The 16,635-nt window shown below is 42.8% G+C and overlaps 1 protein-coding gene across 1 annotated transcript in view; it reads left to right on the top strand.

The window, feature by feature from the left end:
• LOC147736749 (uncharacterized) overlaps window positions 1-16,142 on the top strand; it is a 190,148-nt gene extending 174,006 nt beyond the window's left edge. Inside the window, exon 5 of the mRNA XM_086952689.1 lies at window positions 4,891-16,142. Coding sequence (XP_086808815.1) covers window positions 4,891-6,180 — 1,290 coding nt within the window. The 3' untranslated portion in view covers window positions 6,181-16,142. The remainder of the gene's footprint in view (window positions 1-4,890) is intronic.
• Window positions 16,143-16,635: the final 493 nt, after the last annotated feature.

Consider the following 16,635-nt stretch of genomic DNA (forward strand, 5'->3'; position numbering starts at 1 on the left):
AATGGGAACTGACAGGTACGCATCCTTGAGGTCTAACTGGCGCCTTTTTGAAAGAAGATCTCGAACTTCGTGGTCTATTAGATCGGTCTCTGAGGCTGAAAAAACCAGAGGGCGAGATGTTTGGATGGGGGACCTGTAGAACTCTATGTGAAACCCTTGAACTGTCTCGAACACCCAAGGATCCGACGTTAAATCTGCCCAGTTTGCCAGAAACAGAGAAATTCTGCCCCCCCCCCCTCCCCCCCCAACCCCCATAGACGAACAGTAGAGAGGATTTCCAAGCTTACTATTGAATCCTCGTGAGTTCTGGTTACCACCGCGGCCTCTGCCTTGTCCCTATCCTCCACGGGAAGGATGGAAGGTTCCTAGTCTGCCATCGTTCCATCCGTTATTTCTTTTCGCCTGGGCTCTATTGGGACCTTGGTTGAACTGGCGGCCAGAAGAGCGACCCCTGCCTCGCCCGGCCTCACCAAAAACCTTCTTGGGAAAAATCTTTTTTGTGGATACTTGAGCCTTATCTAGTACAGAAAATGTGGCTACAAATTTCCCCAACTCCTTAACAAAGGGGTCCCCAAAGAGTGTATCTTGAGCAACAGAACCTGCTTCGGAGGAAGACAGCTCTCCCAGTTTGGGATCAATTTTCAAAAGCAATGAACGGCGACGCTCGGCGGAGAGGGCACAATTGGCATTGCCCAAGAGACACATTGCCCATTGCGCCCATCCCGCTACTTCATCCGTTGGGAGAGGAACGCCTGACTCTTTGGACTTGTGTAAAACTTTATTGTTGCTGGAGCTGCTGGGTCCTAACCATTACAACAACAATCGGAAAATAGTTTTTGGTTTCAAAGCACACATTGCCATAATATTTCCTAGCACTGAACAAAACTACTATGTGTTCTGATACGCTGCTTATTAACACCTTCCACGCTGATGACGAGCTGGGCTTGTCCTGGTGTAGCCTCCTCGCATGCTGATGACGAGCCCAGCTCGTCTCGTAACATGCGTTTTAAAAATCTCACCGCAGGAGCGGAATTCCGCTAGCGCGCATGCGGTTAAAGAGCAGAATGCTGACTCTTACGGTGTAGCCAGTAAATAGATAGAATTTTCATAAAAACAAAAGGCCCTGCTTAACACCAGACCTGATTAGGAACCCAATTATTAAAGAAAGTCACGAAAGTTCACCCATGGTATATTTTCTTGCATTGGTGCAGATTCACAGCTTTATTGTATTTACACGAAGGCCAGGAAATCGTACTCCTTGAAAATATTTGTGAACTGCATTTTAGCACTACCAAATATGATTGCATAGTTTTGCTCATGCGAAAATCTGTTGAGCGTTTACATGTTCACTTTTCCTCCAACCACATTTTCCCAGCCCAGGAAGAACTTTTCCTTCTGCCATTGTCAGTAGTACATTTCTAACCTTTTGTCAGTGTCCGAAAAGATTAGAGAAGAGCTGGTGAAAAACACTTAAACGTGAAAGTTAGTAAGTTTGCACAGACTCTAAAAAGGCATTCCAACCTTGGAACCATTGCTTACCACTACCTTTAGCCCCAGTCTGCAGAAAGATGGCACCATAAGGAAATTGCTAGTATTCAAACCTTATATAGTATGAACCCTGGTATAATCAAAGAGGCGATTATCAGAGCTCTTATAAAAGATAATATAAAGATAAAATAGATTGCTGCTATTATTTGTCACTGCACTACATGGCACCAAAGGGGCAAGTGGATTTTGTTACAGGGGAATTTATAAAGCTACATGTCCCATGGACAAGTAGATATTTTATTAAATTCCGCACCCCTGGGGTAGAGTAGAGTGGAGTGTCATGGAGTGCAGTGGTGTAGAGTGGAATGATGCAGAGTAGGGTCCACTTGCTTTGAGTAGGGTGGTGTGGTGCAGTAACGTAGAATGCAGTAACATGGAGTGTTCTAGAGTGACGTGGAGTGACGCAGAGTGCAATAGACAAATGGCGACGAGAAGAGTGCAGCGCCCCAGAGGGGTGCAGGCAAAGGCATGTGTCAGAGCCTCAGTTCATGTTCTACGGGGTCCTTATTCTCGGAAGAGAAGCCTCTCTCTCAGTTTATGTCCATGTTTCACAGAAACCCTGCACTGGTGAGCACTGTATACTGGAGACAGTAGAAGAACACAGCTGAGACAATGTTTTACTTGGTAAATTATATTTGGGGGACAATAATTAATGTTGCAGTGTTCATTATTTGAAAGGCACTCAGAATCAGTCACATTTTTCAGTACAAGGAGATGCATATTCTGTGTCATAACGAACCTGTTCGCTGTTCGAGACGATCAGATTTGCTGACATTGGGGATGGGAGGGTAAAGAGGCAACATGTAAGGGGGTGGATAGGAGGTAATAGAAGCTACATGGATGGGGATCTGGGGCTCACTGAAAAAACAAGCACCCTCCCAAAGTAGATCCAAAAACGGGAACAGTGGAAAGACAAGAGGACATTTCCCATGCATGCCTTGGCAACCAGTAGTGAAGCAAATGAGTGCCACTGAAGCTAACCAATAGTAAGCTATGGGCGGGCTGTAAGCCCACTGCATGTAAACAAGGTATCTCGCAGAGACCGCGCATGCACTGTCTAGGTAAAACCTAAAAAGTAGAATAAAGTTTAATAGATAAAATGACATCAGAACAACAAAATCCAATCAAATGTGAACTTTTAAAATTTGAATTAAAAATGTAGCCAAAAAGCACAAAACACTAACCACCATTATCTGGTTGCACTAGACCTGGTAAAAGTCAAAAGTTAAGACCCACCATGATGGAGCCATGGTTGGATACAGGGACCAGGTTTGTCCTGGTATAAAGTTTGCATTCTGACATAAAAACATTTTTGGGAATAAAACTGGTTGTCGACTATTTGGTAGTGAGGCAATCTGCCAGCTGGATCCAAGGCAAGATACTGAAGAGCGTCGATGAAGGCAGGAAGGTTCAGAGCGGGAAAAGTCTGAAGTCTATGCACAGGGAGGCTTTGACGTCAACTGGGTTGCTGCTCGATGTCGGTCCTGATGAAGCCCTCTATATTATTCCTTAGTAACTTCTCTCCAAGCCAGATCTCCTTCACTGAGGCAAACCAGCAAGCTGATGCCAGCCGGGGATTCATTGGTGATCCTAATCTCCATAGGTTTTCCAGGCAGAAAGTGGTGAAAAGTTTTCAAGTCTCAGTTTTTGAAGTGTAGCCAGGTGGATTACACTCCATCACCAGCCACGGGTCCTGTACCTGGAAGGCACCACCTATCGGTTAGAAGTCACTCTAACAGTGGTCACCAGCAGGGTCCCGGGAAGATCTGGTTGGTACTGGCCAGCTGTGCAATTGTAGGGAAAGGGCCTCTGGAAGCTTGTTGTTTCTTTGTAGCTTAAACACCAAGGCAGCCAACGGACTCTTGGAGTCACTTATGGGGTCCTGGGTGAAGCCAAGCTGGTTCAGGATAATAGAGCAGTCCTTCTGATTCTCCGCAGGTCCCAGAGTATTGGGTATTGGGTATGCCACACTGATGCCCAGTGCCAGCCAGTCGGTGGGTGAATCTCCTGAAGAGTCCCTAACTAATGGGCTAAAGGTTTCGGGGGTGACCCTACCTACTTTTGCAGCACTTCCTCTGTGTTTTACTGGTTCATAGGAATAAAGTGTGTCACGTCCTATGACCATCAAAAACTGATTCATCCATACCTGGTCGTACATCATTGGTCCAATATAAAATAAAAACATCCCCTTACACAAGGAAGGGTTCAACTATATTGTATTCCCAGGGAAAGACCAGAACCTGTGGGGGGGTTAAATCAGTACAGTGCTGTTTGTGTAGTTAGTTCTTGTTGAAATTGAAATACGCATGAAGCTTTTTCTGTATGTTTTTGAATTTAGAGCTATTAATGATTCCACTCATGATCTCTGCTGGTATTCTTCCCACATGCTGCAACATGAATATTGCAGTTTTTCTAAATTTGGCTTGTTCACAAGGATGCTGCTCTATAACTTTCCAAATGGTCATCCCTCTTTCATTCTTTTAATCATGTCTGCCAGCATAGTTTTGCTTGATGTTTTTGAAATGCTTCTATTGTTGTGGGTAATGTTATCGTTTCCCATATTTGCTCCTGTGAGTTTTTAAATATAACTTTAATTTATACACTGTAAGCTGTCGTATTACTTGCTTGCATCTAATCTTGTCATAGTTTAAGAGTGGAAGTAGACATTTGATAATCAACAAGCTAAAGGATTATAGCCTCTTCTAACTATGATTTGAAATGTCTTTACATTTTAACAGAGAGGGTCCATGAAGATGATGAGTAAAGGAAAAAAAGTCTGAAATACTGAGTTCATCGGAGGTCTACTCGAAGAACCAGGGCCAACAATCATAAATATTAAGAAACTGAAGAATTCAGTGAGAGCCAGAGGAACCCATACATTGACAGGTTTGTCTTGGGGCGTAGGAAAGTCTAACTTTGTGGATGCAAGGGTTTGAGCTGCGACCTCTCTACCATTAGCTACGGAGACTGAAAGAAAAAAAATTACCAGGGCCTTGGCAGCCCGTGCAAACAAGTATTTAAAAACAAACTGTATTCTCTGATGTGGTGTGAGCTGGTAATCACAGTGCCTAAAGATCTTAAGTCCTGACACCAGTGGTGATTCCAGTTTAGAGCATATTTATTCCGACATCATTCTGATTTGTAGAAATCATCAAGCCTAAACCAAATACTGACACCCTGCTGCTTAGAACGAGGGGCGTTGTCACTTTATTTAATCACTAATAAATGAGCCTTAAACTTTGTTCTTCTGCTTGGACAAAGAAAGCTAGCAGGCAAAAACCGTAAGAGACTGTTTACAGCATTTGAGCACAACCCAGAACTACTATGCAAAGTAGCCAATAGATATACAACTGTTGTATTTTATCATCAGTTCTGAACCGTCTGCAGAAACAGTCAATGGATAAATCCAAAACCAGAGAACAATCAGAGACACAGATTGCAAAAGAAAAATCGTACACATGCAGTGAATGTAAGAAGGGCTTCGATTTCCCATCTCAATTGAAACAGCATGAACGAATACACACAGGAGAGAAACCATTCAAGTGTAGTGAATGTGGTAAAAACTTTAACAACTCCTCAAACCTACGGGCCCATCAACAAATTCACACTGGAAACAAACAGTATGTTTGCAGTAAATGTGGCAAGAGCTTTAAGCAAGCATCCGGGTTAAATCTCCATAGGGGAACACATATCGGACTAAAACCATACCAGTGCACTGAATGCAAGAAAAGCTTTAATAGACCCTCACACTTAAAGACCCATCAACGAACACACACTGGAGAAAAACCATACAAGTGTAGCGAATGTGGAAAGAGCTTTATAAGTGCAGCACCCCTATCCATTCATCAGAGAACACACAGTGGAGAAAAGCCATGTAAGTGCAGTGAATGCGGGAAACGCTTCAGTGACCCTTCAGCGCTAAGGCACCATCATTGGACACACATATTAGAAAAACCATACAAGTGCAATGAATGTGAAAAGAGCTTTATCACTTTATCATACCTAACCAATCATGAGAGAACACACACTGGAGAAAAACCATACAGGTGCATCGAATGTGGGAAGAGCTTCAGGGACCAATCAAACTTAAGATGGCATCATCGGGGACACACAGGAGAGAAGCCGTACAGTTGTACAGAATGTGGTACTAGCTTTATTAGATCATCACACCTAGCTGCTCATAAGAAAACACACACCGGAAAAAAACCATATTGGTGCAGTGAATGTGGAAATTGCTTTACTGAACAATCTGACTTGACAATTCATCAACGGATACACACAGGAGAAAAACCATACAAGTGCAGTGAATGTGACAAGCGCTTTACTAGTTCGTCACACCTAGCTACTCATAAGAGAATTCACACTGGAGAAAAGCCATACAGTTGCAGCGAATGTGGGATAAGCTTCAGTGATTCTTCAGCACTAAGATCCCACCTCCGAATACACACGGGAGAGAAACCTTTCAAGTGCAGTGAATGTGGGAAGAACTTTATCACAGCATCACAGTTAAAACGCCACCAGCAAATACACTCTGGAGAAAAACCATACTGTTGCAGTGAATGTGGAAGGAGCTTTAACAGATCATCAAATCTAAAGGCCCATCAGCAAACACACAGCAGAGAAAGATTATAAAGTCGGAAGAGCTTTGCTCTCTGTTTTAACAAAGATAAAATTATCCTACACAAATAGTAAGAAAACAAATCTACAGGTGCAATAATCTTGGAAAGTATACACCCATTGCATCGGAGCCACTGCATTGGGGGTGGGGTCACTGCATCACAGATGACACAGCATTGTGAGCCGCTACGCAGCAGGTTAATTTCGCTAATATGTACATTGGGATTCACTACAACACAGAGGGCCTTCGACAAATGTACGTGTACATGAAATAAGGGGATACGGGTAAGGGTAAGTGTGTGGGTGTGTGTGTGTATATATATATATATATATAAGGTTCCTCCTCAGCTCGCTCTACGCTCGCAGACACCGCCTCCACGCCATCAAAAATGAGGACCGGACCAACAAAGTCAGCAAGAATTATGTTTTTATTCAACAGAACCAGCGACGCGTTTCGAGCGAAAAGCCCTTTTTCACGCTACAACATGTTTGGAATAATTATGCTTTTTTATATTCTTTCAGTGATATTGACACCGCCCCCTGGTGGTGTCCACCATAATCACGTGATTTACAATAAACAGTGAAGAAACACTATCGCTGGTGTCCTATTGCGTTTGCTGACAAAATATGGCATATGATTACTGGTTAAATCCAGAAATTAGTTAAATCATATTTGATAACATTCCGATCTAATATCGTTAAACACATTTCTCTTATTATAATAAAGTGCAAAAATCGCGGGAACATACCATACTACCATGAGAGCAGAGATACATAATAATTCAATATATTATATTTATATATAATAGCCACTGTGTGGTATGATTCGGATTCATTTTAATTGAAGCAATGATTTCTACTTATAACGTTGCCATGCTTGACAAAACTGGTTAAACCTTCCATCAATTATCTAAATCGTAAACTTACACTCTGTCAAGTTTCATGCTGGTGGTTTCAGTGTTACCTCCTAGTGGAAACTTTACTCTCCAGTATAGCGCAAACAGATTAATAAGAATTAAACATAACCACAATCTTCGCCTCTAAACTACTTAACACAGACTTAACACAGAAGTGCGCTATGTCGAAGTCTAAATTTGTTCGGTGGTTCTCGAGAAATTATAGCTACACAAAAGAAAAGCTGTTGCGCTCGGTTCGAAGCATTAGTCAAAGAAAGACTTTTCTTTACTTTGACTGGTAATTCAATTATGTGAATCTTTTAATCCTCCAAGGATGATACATTTGAATCAGAATTGAGAGATGGTTATTAGTTGTGGCAGCCATCACCGGAAACCAGGACTGAAACCTGTTCCTGAAAACAAGTAACAAAGGTGCAATATATATTCAGCAACAAAGGAGTATGACATATATTATTAAAAACCCTACTGTTATGGAGTTATGGTTGTTTTGGCTTCTTCCGCTCCTAAAACATTTTTCCATGTTTCAATAGATCTCAAAATTCCCTCACAAATGATTGTTCATGTCAAGTTATGGCTACTAAATAAAAGTGAGAAATCCCTGAAATTGGCCAGTCATAGTTAGCTTTACAATCCATAGCTCAAGCCCCAACCAAACAAACCATAATTCACGCTGAAATGCGCGGATTTATTTCAGCCGTTCTCATTGTTGACCACGCCAATGTCTGGAAGACTGCGGTGTATCAGCAGAGTCAGTGGAAGTATGAATTCAATAACAAGCTTGCATCCAAGTCTTGTCTTTTTTTTTAGGTCGAGTCTAGACGAAAGCAAAAGCGAAGCTTTTGCTGTCTTGGGCGAGACAGCTTATGTTATCACTTTTGGGGGAATGTGGACAGCAGACTTCTGCCGGAGATTTGACCTCGTGGGCGCGCTTTGGCACTCACGCATGCGCACAGCCACACGCATACACAGACACACGCATACACAGACACACACACACTACATACACACACGCACTCCCCCTTAAACAGACCCCCGCGGACACAGACAGACACACGCACAGACACACTCGAACACACACAGACACACGCGCGTACACCCCCCCACTCACCGGGCTCTTTCGGCGTGTTCCGTGTCTCCTCCACAGCGCTGGTCTTCACCCGGGCCCCCTCCTGGGACCGGAGACTTCAGATGCCGCACTCCGCTTTGGCGCCGGGGCTCGGAACGCGCATGCGCGGGCAGCCCCCGCCCTCTCACTCAGCCCGGGCTGCTTTCAGTTTCTGTTCTGTGTTTTCTCTCAAGCAAAGGTCTCTAAGGAGGGCTGTACTCTGCATTGACTTCACAACAGAGCAGCATTTTGCAAGTTACAAGTTGCAAAGGTTGGTTTGAAAATACAGACGCCAAATAGCATAGCTTAGATCTCGCACATCTTTAGGACGCATATAATGCTGCCCTCAGTTCACATATGTTCATCATTTCCATCTCCCTTAACCGGACAGGAACCGTGGCAAGCAGACATGTGCATAGGAGCTAATCGAGCAAGCACATGGCATAACCTCCGGCGGGGCAGAGGCTTCTATTTACAATCCAGTAACCTAACCAGGGAGATCTCGCATTGCCAATGGTAGGAAACTAAGGGGGGTGGGGGCTCAGTTATTAGAACAGATGGTAGTACTTTTTTATATTTACATGTTCCAAAACTATTTTTGTCAGAGTTGGGGAGGTGGTGTGATATGCAGCGGGTGTTGTATGCCCTAAAATATTTTATGATTGTAAAAGTGCTGGCTGTTGACCTCACTCTGCGGCTTCCCCATATCACGCAGTTGAAAGTATAGTCATTTGAGCGGATGAAAGGCGACAAATGTAACCTTTTCATCACATTGGATTGAACAGGATGGATGTATAGGAGACTGACTAATAGCGCATACAATACAACACGTATAGGTGTAGGATTGGGCATTTGGGATGTGTACCCAAGAATAGTGAAGATTGGGGTAGGGGTTCCATTTAAGAACCTTAAATTGTACATATGCACTTGTTATACAGCAGAGCTATCCTTGTGCTTACAAACATTTACAGGCTTAGCCTTCACATTGCAAACCTACTTCTCAGACTGCACGCGCTGCTCTGGCCTTGGCCAGTAGAGGGACCCCTTGCCAGCGTGACCTGCCTTTTGCTGCCTGCTTGTTTGACCTGGGGGTCACTGGTTTGACTCCTGGTGGATCAGCTGAGCATTAAAAATGAAAACAATCTGTATAAGTTAACACTACATATAAAACTATTATATCATGCCGAATTTACATACCCAGGCTTCGGAGAGTAGCGCTGTTTCTACAACTATACATGTTGCAGACATATCCCAGACAGATGCATATTTTTGGGGTCAGACCATGGAGCTGGGGCTTGCACAAACATTAGGAGATAGACTGCGGCTACTGAAAGGGCTCCAGCTGCAGGGCAGACGTAATGTAAGACACATGTCAAGCTCGACAGGTAGGGCCATTAAATGCACAGCAGGGCTCTATCAGAGGCAAGCAAATGCTCATCTGACAGGGCAAGTAAAAACCAGTTAAGGCTTTGGTCCTGAGCAGAGGCAGTCACAGGCAAAGCGCATTTGTAAGGCCTAACGCCTGGCCTGTGTTTTAAAGAGGCTTCTGTCAGACTTTATGGCCCTTTCAGATCACTTTAAACCCATTCTTTTATGACATGGTTCAGTGGTATTCTTCTTTAAAGTGGGCCATTTATTGCCACAGTTTTGAAAGTTTCGGAGTGGAAGCTGAAACCTGGACTGCAAGATTGGAACCCTTCCTTTAGAAGTGACACATTCTGCGCGTCAGAGTGAAATTAAAAACCGCCCGAGGCCGCTCATGGCCTTCTATGCTGGGCTGCAGCCTACCAACACAAGCTCATTCATGTTCAGCCCCCTCCTAAAGCTCCCTGGCAAATCCAAATATATTCTTCACCTAGAGACTAGCACCCCATGCATCTCTTCTAAGGCCTCAAGGCACCACATCTGCTTCAGAGACATTTTCACGTTTTGTTTTGGCGGGCCTTGGCATTTAAGGTGTAAAAGAAACCTAGAAGTTTAGCAATGTTAAAACATTTGGTAGAAAATGTGGCGTAACGACAGAGCTTCCGACTTTGGCGCAGCGGAACCTAGTTCATCAATTAAAAACAATTTGATAAATTGTTTTTAATTGATGAATTTCTATGTACTATGAACCAAGTATTATGTTTAGTAAATATTGTTGATCTTAATAATACTATATGATTTTCATTTTTAACTGTGATCAAGTGTTTATATTAAGTTTATGAGAACAACTTTTTAAAATAAAATGTGTTTAAATACATTTAAGTTTCTGTTATGGTTTGAATATAATGTATGATGAGTAGAGGGCATAATCAAAACACATGTCATTGTTCACAAGCTACACTAACGCTCTAAGAAAATATATTACACAGAAAGGAAACTTTTTTTGGTTCAGGATAGGATCACCCTGTCTCTTATCCCCTATTGTTTCTCAATATAGTTTAAATCAAAATTCTTTATTCGGAGCAAATACTGGTACCATAAAAGATCATAAAATATATCACCAATAAGTATAGCATTTAAAGGCAATAAAACGGTCAAATCATTCCTAAAAAATGTTACAATACTTTTCCTAAGATGTATTGCACCCCAAATGTAAAGTGCAGTGCTAACGCATACAAAAGGATACTCAAGTGCAAATATATATCGAACCGCAGTTTTAAAATCCCTGATATTGTGTGTGAGAAAAATTGCTTGGAAGTATTGTTTCCTCAAACCACAGAATAAGATAAAGTGCTGCATGCTTTAGGTCGATACACCATCACAGGAAGGGGAGGGTCATACTTGTACGACTTCTATTCATATCCGACTTCTATTCATATCAGGAAAGGCAATCCGGTGATGAACAGTTCCCAACTGCCATCTGGTTTGAACAAAACAGTGTTGCCCAGATAAGATACGATTGGCAACTGTCTGGCAGATCACTTAATAAAAATGTCATAACTGTTTGCTTCGTGGGTTCTTCCTGCATCCTTCACTGCAGTCTATAATTCATAAAGAAGGCCTTGATTACATTTCTCAATGGAGAGGCTTCTGTTGGGGTCTCTCACAACAGGTAGATCAAACAATAACAAAAGATACATTTATATAGAAGAACCGGATATATTTTTTGTACAACCGAAATCTTTCAGTGACATCTAACCAGTCAAAGCATACAGATCTGAGGATCTGATTCTGGAACCTCAAATCCACATTGAACGACGGGGCAAAAAGCTTCAAATGATACAAGAGATATTATGCCAATTCCTAATCCCAAGTCCCAACAGTGCTCACTAATGAAGCACATACCAAGGAGCTATAGAAGGTAGCGGAAGAGTTAGATTACTCTGAGACAGTCCAGAGACAGCGCGTGTCTTCCCGAAATCACATAGAAAAGTTGGTTAGTTCCCAAGCGTGTGCCAGTGAACGCACTTGAGAGGACAAGGAATTGGCACTGTTGTCTGGACGATGGCCAAGAGGAACACCCTCCCTGTGTGTCCCCTTCCCTGAGCCATAAATGGCCCCAGGCATCCCTTCTCCTGGTGCCAACTCTATACCCCAGGAAGCCCATCCTCAGGACCTAGCGGTTTCTGTACCCACATAGGCATTCCCGTCCCTGGAAGCAGACTTTTGATCAGTTTCAAAACAGGTCAAAATATTGCTACTGTTTGGAGAGAGCAGCCTCAGTAGCTGCTCCCTCCGAGCGGGAGCTGTGCCGGCTCCTGCTGTATGCGGGGACCTGGATGGGCCTGTGGTGGATTAATGGCTCTGCCACAGGCCCCCAATGAACGTGTGATGGGTGCCCTGATTGATAAAGTCCCCAGGGATGGGGTCTGCAGGGCTGATAACAGCTCAGGGAGGATGGCCACAGGGGGGGGCCTTTAAATATAAATAAGACCCTGGGGATGGTGTGCCCAGGGCCAAATCAGCCTCTGGTGAGGAGGGGATGCAGCCCCCCCCCCTTATAATATATATGACCATGGGGGGTTGGGTCCAGATATACAATCAAACATATATACAATTATTTATATCCGTAATTTCTCAAAAACTACTGAATGGATTTACACCAAATGTGATGTAAATCAGTTTTGCAGCTTTTGCTGTAGCCTGCCTTAAAGAAGTCGGTGGGAAATGCATATGAATTTTGCCTTTTGGTACCGCCCTCCCCTTTTTTCCCCCTTGGCCACCGCCTGAGGAAACACCCCAAAACTTTCCAGGCACAAACTAGTCAAAAAGTAAAAGATTTTCCAATGGAACACCTGAAATAACTATAGCTGTCTAGTGTTGACCACCACAAGGTAATATATGTCTTTTGAGTCTTACCTGCAATGTAATGACTCTAGTGCTATAATTGTACTGACAGTGTAGGGGGGCCTGAATGTAGTGACTCCAGTCTTTGTGACGTATGTAGTGACCTGAAACCTTGTGGGAACAATTTGAACCATTAACAAAGCTATGGGTCCATTGTGAATATATATACTGGGCATGTATCTTGTAAGGGTAGTGATTATAACCTATTTTTAGTGAGCCATTAGAGCTAAATAGTCATTATCGAAAACATAGAAGTGAGAAACTATGCAGGTGCAGTTAAAGTAGGAGGAGCTTTAATTCAATACTGTATCCGTCGAAGGTGTCATCAGAAAACACCTGCAGGGGAGATACCAGGAAGATGCAGTTAATATAGGAAGAGCCTTAATTCAATCCTTCATAAGTGAAGATGCCCTCAGAGAATACTCGCAGAGGAGATGCCAGGTCCTAGCTGATGAGAATGACCTTCACTCAAGAATATGCACGAGTTCTAAATTCTTAAAGTGGGAGGATGAAAGTCTGCCTTGCTGTTCCAAACATATCCTTGCAATCTCCCTACCATGGCATTAAATTATTGGCTATTAAAAACCAAAGAGGCATGGCTTAATAGGAGTGCGAGCGGGCAAATATTGGTGTTAGCATTTATTGTAGAGTGCCCCCCCCCCCCGGTGTAGCCTATGGAGCAGCCCAAATGATTCTTTTCACCTTGCTTTCTTTTTCATTGGCTATGGTGTTGTCCGAATCCTGAGGTTGAGAGTTGGGTGGCTCTGATAGAGGTTTTTTTTTGCTGCCCTAGATATACATGGGAGTGAGACTTCTCACCACCCCATATTGTGTGGTTCGGCACCTGTATAGAAGATTTTTATTGACATTCTGGAGAACAGATTGAATCTGATCCTTTCAAAAGAAACTTTTGCGATGCTTCTAGTAATAGCATTGTTTTACCTGTTTCTTATATGAAATCTGGCAACTTTTGATCAAGACGCATTTTATTATCTGATTTTTCTTAAATTCATCTTTAATAAGAAGAAAAGCTAGCTATCAAGGAGATGCCAAATGTACCTTCAGTGAGGAAATGCAAGTTCTTAATCATTTGGAGGTGTAGCAGTGATGTGTTCTGCAAATCTTTGTTTCTGTTTTAGTCACTGTGGAATGTCACATGTAAAAGCATTGTAAATGTTTTTTACAAGAGATCTTAGAAGTGCTAATTCAGGAGGACTCCTGCTGAAGGAACATTGGTTTATCATGCTGCTATTCACTTACGTAGTTCACAGTTAATGGACTGTCCATTGACATGGATCCGAAACCTGCACATGAAAGGTTCTGCATTGGTCCTATCAATCTGGAACCCTTCTTTAATACAATATTGTTCCCTCTTTCAACGGTTGATCTGAAGAGTGACGTGAGCAGTGTAACTTGTATATCTGTATCTTTCGATGCTTGCAATAAGAAAGGGGCTATGTTAACACTTTAGATATTTCAGTATATCAAGTGCTTTAAGCGTGTGAAAGTGAAAGGCTTAGTGTTTTATACATATAACATAAACATATATTTTGGGGAAGAGTTTGAGCCACAAAGATCCGCTTTTCGTAACTTAGGCAAGTAGTTAATGATTTAGGAGAGAATCAAGTCTTGTCAGTTATAATTTGAAAGCAGTGGAAAATGCAAAAACCATAGATGTCGCACAAACACTGACACAACCAAAAGGAAGGGGAAGGGGAAACAAAGAAGAAATGTGTGCTTGATGTGTCTAAAATTAAAAGACTGTTCTACCTCCCTGAGCGATGTAGGAATAACGGTATAAGCACAATCTCGTAAAACTGTGTTTTTTAAATGCTGTTTTTTGTGCACCTAGGCACATTTTGCTCACTTTGAGTAATGCTTTAGTTTGGAAAGGTGAGGTACTTCAACATCATACAACTTGCAACAAATCACTCAAGCTGGTTGACGGAATGCGCTGTGTATGAGAAGACACGGAACATCCAACTGATGATCTGCGGGTGTACATTTTCATGTATCAAACCAAAACTGTATGTTGAAATACACAAAGCTTATAGTTTAATTTGTGCTGTATCGGTCAGGGACTAATGTACCAGTCGACCTGATGAGAGAAAGTGTATGGAACTGTAAACACTGAAAGCATTATAGGATCTAAGAATTATCGTTAAAAGAAAATAGAGGAATGTTATTTATTGTCAGATGATGCAGCAAACACATAAGGCAGAGACGTGATCAATCAATCAAGACCTTTGTAGAGCGTGCGACTCACCCGTAAGGGTCTCAAGGTGGGGGGGGTACTGCTACTGCTCGAATAGCCAGGTCGTGAGTACCCTCGTGAAGGTACGTAGGTCTTCGGTCTGTCGTAGGAGGATGGGGAGGGTGTTCCAGGACTTGGCGGTGAGGTAGGAGAACGATCTGCCGCCAGTAGTCGCTCTTCGGATGCGGGGGATGGTGGTGAGGGCGAGGTCAGCGGAGCAAGTGGAGCTGGCTGTTCGGGTGTAGAAGGTGAGTCGTCTGTTGAGGTATGTTGGTCCGGTGTCGTGGAGTGCCTTGTGTGGGTGAGGAGCTTGAAGGTGATACTCTTGTCGACGGGAAGCCAGTGCAGGTCTCTCAGGTGGGATGGATGTGGCTGTGGCGAGGGATGGCGAGGATCAAGCGTACGGAGGCGTTCTGTATGCGTTGCAGTTGTTTCAGCAGTTTGGCCGGGGCTCCCGCGTAGAGGGCGTTTCTGTAGTCCAGCCTGCAGCTGATGAGGGTCTGGGTGACCGTTCTTCTTGTGTCGGTGGGGATCAACCTGTAGATTTTTCGGAGCATGGGGAGGGTGTTGAAACAGGAGGATGAGATGGCGTTGACTTGCTTGGTCATGGAGGGTGTTGAGTTGAGGATGAATCCCATGTTGCTTGTGTGGTCGGTGGGTGTCGGTGCTGCTCCCAGGGCAGTCGGACACCATGATCTGTTACGCATGAATAAAAGCAGTGATGCTCTGTCTCCCTTGGGTTCAAGCTTTCTTAATATATATTATTCTTAAAAGATTACTTCTTTGCATGGTTTATTAGTGATACCAACAATTCATTGTACATATGAAAGCTATCTGGTGTTCCTCATAGAAAAGCATTGCTTATCCACCAGAGGTGAACAGGATAGGCAGTTCCATTTAGTAGAATATTGTGACTAAATTGAATACAATGATGCAGACTTTATTATTTTGGAAATTATTTTCTTTATCTTATATTCAACACACATTGACTTCTTTTAAAGAGACTCGGTATCCTGTTCTTAGTCAGTGGTCTAGCTTCTTTCTGTGCTGAAGCAGAGGTTCTTAAAGTGTGTCCAGGGACCCCTGGGGAACCCCAGCACCGCCTCCGGAATCTGTGACTGCTTAGAACATTAAATAATATTAACAGATGAATAAAGTGTATATAAATAAAGCAGCAAAATGTAAAACTGAAAATGTTTAAATGTTCTGTAAATATAATGGAATTTGAAGTTAGGGGTTAAAAATGACCTTGGTATCTTCAGATTGATTCGATGAAACAGTTCAAGTTCATTAAACAGAGTATAGTATGGACAACGGGTGGCGTCAATTAAATTTAGAAAAGCTCCAACCTTTCAGTGTATGACCTGTTTTTTTTATATCTGTCAATTAAATAAAATAGTTAATACAATTTGTGTATTTGTTTACTAAATGCTTGTTTCCTTATTTTTAATTCTTTTGCACTTCAAATTATAAAAATTGCTTAGGCTGTGATCACTGTCTTCCAATAATAACAGTATTGAGGGTTCCCGAATTGAAGGATGATGAAGTGGGGGGGCTGATCAGCAGATGATGGGAACAGGCGCAAGGGGTGGTTCCTAATGCATAGGAGTACTGCTCCAACTGGACAGTTCTCTTTAAAATGATTAATCATTGGATGTTTCCTTATGTCATGCCCTGTAGTTGCCATGGAGGCAAGTGGGATACAGCTAGCTTCCAGACACACCATAGGGCTCTCGCTTGAATAAACACACTTGGATTATTTACCACTCTTTTGTGGTTTTATCTACAACCTTTTTGGCGACGCTCAGAACCAGCTCTTCATGTAGCAAGACTGGGACAGTGAAGACCGAACCTGACCTGATCCAGAGATCTTCAGTTGGCTGACTCGTACATTTGGCAAAGTTCGCCTCACCTGCCCTGTC

This window comes from Lissotriton vulgaris, chromosome 1_2 (assembly GCF_964263255.1).
Source record: "Lissotriton vulgaris chromosome 1_2, aLisVul1.2, whole genome shotgun sequence".
NCBI classification, from domain to species: domain Eukaryota; kingdom Metazoa; phylum Chordata; class Amphibia; order Caudata; family Salamandridae; genus Lissotriton; species Lissotriton vulgaris.